The sequence below is a fragment of the Nicotiana tomentosiformis genome, chromosome 7 (assembly GCF_000390325.3).
Source record: "Nicotiana tomentosiformis chromosome 7, ASM39032v3, whole genome shotgun sequence".
NCBI lineage: Eukaryota > Viridiplantae > Streptophyta > Magnoliopsida > Solanales > Solanaceae > Nicotiana > Nicotiana tomentosiformis.
The window spans coordinates 64,194,990-64,200,350 of NC_090818.1; the positions used below are offsets into that span (position 1 = coordinate 64,194,990).

The 5,361-nt window shown below is 35.3% G+C and overlaps 1 protein-coding gene across 2 annotated transcripts; it reads right to left on the reverse strand.

Annotated features, from left to right (window-relative positions):
• Nucleotides 1–285: 285 nt before the first annotated feature.
• On the reverse strand, nt 286–4,688 carry LOC104118139 (uncharacterized). 2 transcript variants are annotated; one of them, XM_070181625.1, is made up of 4 exons: nt 4,129–4,688; nt 3,794–3,919; nt 3,456–3,657; nt 286–598 (listed from the first exon to the last, which is right to left on the reverse strand). In XM_070181625.1, exons 1-4 carry the CDS (start codon nt 4,420–4,422, stop codon nt 543–545), a joined length of 678 nt encoding a protein of 225 aa, XP_070037726.1. In that variant the 5' UTR covers nt 4,423–4,688; the 3' UTR covers nt 286–542. The 2 variants fall into 2 exon arrangements, with proteins under 2 accessions (XP_070037726.1, XP_009627620.1); XM_009629325.4 differs by having other exon boundaries at nt 3,456–3,696; nt 4,129–4,684.
• Between the last annotated feature and the right edge of the window lie 673 nt (nt 4,689–5,361).

Here is a 5,361-nt window from a genome sequence, read left to right on the forward strand (position 1 = left end):
CACATTCTTAAATGTTTCTGGAACAGATTAGTTTGATTTGCAAAGTAACTAAATTTTCAAAAACAAGGGCTCGTAGTTTTAAATTTATGGGAAACTTCTCCAAGAAACAAACAAATAGAGTACTATTGTATGGTTTAAAACCAAACTAAGATCTTGTCTAACAACTCAAAACAGGTTTCTCGCAAAAACTAACACAAATGTTAATGTTTGCTCAAAAACTCAATGGAAACATAACTAGACCTCCAAAACTTTAAACGTAAATCAAATCCAAAGGTGACCAGAAGCTGTATTTTCATTAGATTGCAAAAGTTTGAAAAAGGGCCTGTGTAGTCGCATTATTATAATACACAGATTTGAAAGGAGTCACATTACAATTGTCAGATGAAGACACCAAAAGGGAAAAGATTTAAAAACAGGTCCCTTTGGCCTTTGCCAAAGACTTTAACCATTTCACTCAACAAGGCAATTGGCAAAGACAAAAGTTAACAAACAGCCATATGCTAGTTCAAATTATATCAATTGATCCAATCTTTCTTTGCTTGTTATATGCATGGATAGCTCTGACCAGTTTGCTGAACATCCTGCCTATTTCTACCACCTGCTGCACATACAGAAATATGAATCAGAATTTCACCCTATAAAAAAATAACCCACTATAGACATCATGAAATTAACATCTAATTCGTAGTAATAAACAGCCATTGATTAACAACTTAATTATATGTCCAATTCTTCATAGTCCTCATTATCATAAAAGAAGTACGACCGTAAACCCGAAAAATAAAATAGAGAAAGAGAGGAAATGGAGCTAATAGGAAATTCAGCTGAATTCATTGCCTAAAATGGTTGAGTAAACAGATAAAAAGTGAAGTGGCTAAAAGATACAGCTTTACTTGTTACTTGTAAAAGAAAAACATAGCAATTCTGCTCCAAATTCCTAATTAAAAGGTAGTGCACCCTACAAATTTTTTAGATTTATTTTTAAAATGATGGTGTTCATGCCAACTTTTTCACAGCTCAATTATTCAACTCTCTACCAGGTAATATTGGCCATCAAATCAAATTTTAGCAGTATATATACTGAAAGTGTTAAAATGATAGATAATCAAGAATTGGCAATTTGACCTGTTCAAAGGGGGCCTGAGTGAAGGAGATTTGGGACCTAAATAAAGAATGCCACATAAACAAAACTGCCAAAGTTCTGGCCAGAGCAAATGTTATTTTTAACAGAAACTACAATCAGCAGTGAAAAAGCAGACAAATAGTATTTCCAGAATGACCCAAAGATCTATCCCTCATTCAACTGAAACAAGGTGGAGGAAGAAGGAAATTATAATTAATCCACTGTTCTAAGCTTTGTTTCCCAAAATTTGACATCAGAATGAACTGCAATATATAATCAAAAGATATACTATGAGTTGATCAGATGTCAGTTGCCTTTCCCAAAAGACAACTATTTTCAACCTTTTCCTTTGAAAAAGTGTAAAGATGAACAAAGAAAAGATGAAACTTGACTCAGCTAAGAATAAATAGGTCATGAAAATTAACCATGATATAGGCATATAGCGATGAAATTTTATAAAGTGACACAAGTACTATGACCTTCGTACTCACTTTTCCTGTATAACATGATGTAAAGTAGTATGCGAAACATCAAATTTTTGCTTCACAAAACTAGCACTAGAGAAAAATCAGGAATATAACTTCCTGTTTTCGACAAGAGTGGGTTGCTCTAGTGATAAGCACATTCCACTTCCAACCAAGAGGTTGTGAATTCGAGTTGCCCCAAGAGCAAGGTGGGGAGTTCTTGGAGGGAGGGAGCCGAGGGTCTATCGGAAACAACCTCTCTACCCCATGGTAGGGGTAAGACCTGCGTACACACTACCCTCCTCATACCCCATTAATGAGATTATACTGTGTTGTTTTGTAACCGGAAGAAGTGCAAAAAGGCGAAAATAAATTTCTGTGTTAAGGAGAATAGTGACAAATAATTAGTACTTTTTAAATTCTCCCAAAACAGAGAAAATTAGCAGGTTTAAATAAAATTTGTTTCTTTCTTCAACTTCTTTCCTCTTCATCTTGTCAAACTAAATAAGGAATATGGAGAATTATACGTACAATTATTCAGTTTCCTTCCCTTTCTTTCCATAGTATATGCATCGGTCCCAATAAACATGTTGATATCAATCGAGTTAAACAGAGTATCGTTCAGAAATGGATTAGTTTCCTTTTCCAACTCACCATGAAAGGGGTGATGAAACCAAGTATTAAAAAAGGTCTAGGGCCGATTAATTCAAAATTAAATTGGTAATGGGCGGGTATGAACTATGGCCACTAACCCCCTCCCCCTTCCTTTATAAGAGGCAGACCAAAACCACTTGTAGCTACTCCATGACCCAGTGTTCCTTCACCTTGTTCTTCGTGGTGTTCGGACCAGCTTGCGCACATTACAACTAATTTCACGGGATATCTAGTATCCCACCAGCAACATGTACCAAATAACTTTATTCACCAAGATAGGACGAATTACCTAGTGTTTTTTGTCTCCCTATAACTCTATTTCCCAAGGCCTGAACGGATGAGAAAAACACCTGGTATTTATTGTCTCCAATAAGAATTTAACCTAAAACCTCAACCAACCCACTTTATTGACCATAATGTCACACTCTTAAGTGCAGATAATCGAGTAATTTTATGTGTCAAAACTTATGCATGTGAAAAGAACCACACCTTTGAGGACTAGTAGTTGCCTTTCTGCATCTTCTAATTATCTACTAGTATTATTTATAAGCCACGCCTACTGCCTCTCTTTTCTCCCTAACAGATTTACTAATAAATAAGCAGGCTGTTTTCTATTATTGGATAATTAGTTTTAACATCATTAAAAACACCCATTTTCTTTTCTTTACTTAAAAGGTATTTTATCAACACAAGTTCAAGATTTACATCTTAAATACTAGTATATGATTTGGTATTCTAGCTAGTATCATCTAATATCCATCTCGTTCAAGCACAAAACTGAGTCACAGACAATTCATACTTAGTATATCCCAAATGGCAAATAACCCACCCAACAACCAACCTAACGCTCACTTACCACCATCAGCTTGCAAAAAAGGCAAAACAGACCACAAGGAACCCATAAACATACAAGAATTAAAGTTTGCACTGATGTCAAAACTCAAAATAACCATTCTAACTCTCTTCTTTTAATCTGTCTTATATAACTTGAGTGACAAAAGTTATATTTGTTCCTTTTTAAATAACATATATATCTAGTCAAACAAATTGAAAGGGAGGTGGGAGTAGTATTTTGCAAGTGATATCACTCACTGGTTTCTTCAATCTCATTCACGTTGAATGAATGAATTTCAAGTTAACCATACAAATAAATTAACAGTAAGAGTGGTCAAAAGCAAATTAGATTAATTAACTCAATGATATGATTGACTTGCCTTGTCTCTTTCTAGCATGAGGATGATTACGATAATCGTTGATGTTAGTGGGTACTCTCGGAAGGAAAACACCTGTTCCACCAGAAGTAGAACTACCTCCTCCTCCATATCCACTTCCCACAAATGGAAAAAACCGGCTTCCCATGAACCGGTCTTCATTTATTCTCAGGTTACGCATTCTGATGAACCGGTTCTCTTGCATCTGCAAAACCCTACTTCTTGCTTCAATCAAGCTCTCAACCTATCATCAATATATGCATGAACTAGTACCGTTTGTAAGAAAAGAAATTTATATATATCCAGAAATAACTCGCATTTATTTCAAGCTTCAACTCTACCTGGTGTGTATAAAACTGGTACGGATAAACACCGCCGGTCCGAAGCAGCTCTCCCCCTCTATTTCGTTCAACACACCCAGAAAGGGAACAATCCGTACACCTGCACCTCTCTGCCGGTCTGAACCGCTGAACATTACAAACAATGAAGAAATATTTAAAAAAGCAACAAAATAGAGCTCCCACAAATTAAAGCAGTACAAACAATGGAGGAATATTTAAGAACAAAGTAAAAGCAACAAAACTTAGAGCTCCCATGAACAGTAAAAATGGCAACACATAAATAAAATATAGAAGACCCTAAAAAGTAATTAAAAATGCCGCAGAAAAAAAGGTACCTCAGAAATGGGAAATGGCTTTGGAACATAGTGGGTATGAGGGAGGTGGTGGTTACGTTGATGAAGAAGAGAAAAAGCAGCGAAGCTTTGAATGATATTTTCATTATCAGTTTCTTGTTGTTCAGCCATTAAAGAGAGATGATCATTACAAGAGTAACAGCAACAAGTAGAGGTAGTGGGGTGGTTGTTTTTAAACTTGGGAGGAGTAAAAGTAACTGAAACTTCTTCTACAGGGAAAATATCAGACGGTAGCCATAACATTCCATCATCCAGATTTTCAGAAGAATCCTCCATTTTCTTCAAAATCAGAGTAGAGACCAGAGTATATATGTATCTCGTGAGAGAGAAAGAGGGGTTTTCAAATTGACGTTACGAATTCTTTTTCGTCTGCTTAAAGAGAGAAGTGAAGTGGGTTGGGTCACGTGACCAGAGCATTAGGGAAAAATGGGACACGACCCAATAACTGGAAGCGTAGCGATAGGGACGGAGGGGGTCAGTGGTCACTAGTACCATTTTTGGGTTTCTTTCTCAAGCCGGGGACTGCAGCATGACTTCTCCATTGGAAAGTTGACACATGACAGCTCGGGGAGTTGCTGTAAATTGTTTTGGTTAAAGGACTGCATTTCACAAGTAATTTCGCTTTCACCCCTTTTAAGTTGTACTAATTGCGTGTGAATCTATTTTTTTTTTATTCGTTCCAAAAAGAATAATTTTTTTCTAAATTTAATAATAATTTAGTTTAAATTTACAATTGTATCCTTAATGAGAAGTTTTTATAATTACATAAATACTCTGGGCCTATTTTTGACTTGTTTAGTACCACAAATTCCAAAAATCTTTATTTTTTCTTAAAATTTATGCCCACTCAAACAAGTTTACATAAATTGAAACGGAGTGAGTACAAAACTTGGGTAAAGTAATACTTTTTCCTTTTTTTTGGACAGAAGGGTAACGTTTTTTTGCAATACCATTCTTTTTTCTAACCAAATGCCACTAAACAAAACTTTTTTCATTTTTTGAAAAAAGTTACAAAACCTGGAAAACTTATACGTTGTATGTAATGGTGTTTGGTTGAAAAACTTCTCTAAATGGCTGAAAAAAGATATTCAAAAATAAATCTTTGAAACGAACGCCTTAATAAAGGTTGAGATGAAACTATGAGTTATGGAGGATTGCTTTACGAAACCAAAACCGGCTTGTAATGGAGGACTCTTTTTTCTCAAAGAATATGTA

What these genes read in the sequence shown, in the direction of transcription:
- LOC104118139 (XM_009629325.4), bottom strand. Translation starts at nt 4,422, where the DNA reads ATGGAGGATTCTTCTGAAAATCTGGATGATGGAATGTTATGGCTACCG. An exon ending in AGCCATTTCCCATTTCTGAG is followed by an intron (nt 3,920 to 4,128) that starts GTACCTTTTTTT and finishes TGTAATGTTCAG; the next exon opens with CGGTTCAGACCGGCAGAGAG. An exon ending in TCATGCTAGAAAGAGACAAG is followed by an intron (nt 599 to 3,455) that starts GCAAGTCAATCA and finishes TATGTGCAGCAG; the next exon opens with GTGGTAGAAATAGGCAGGAT.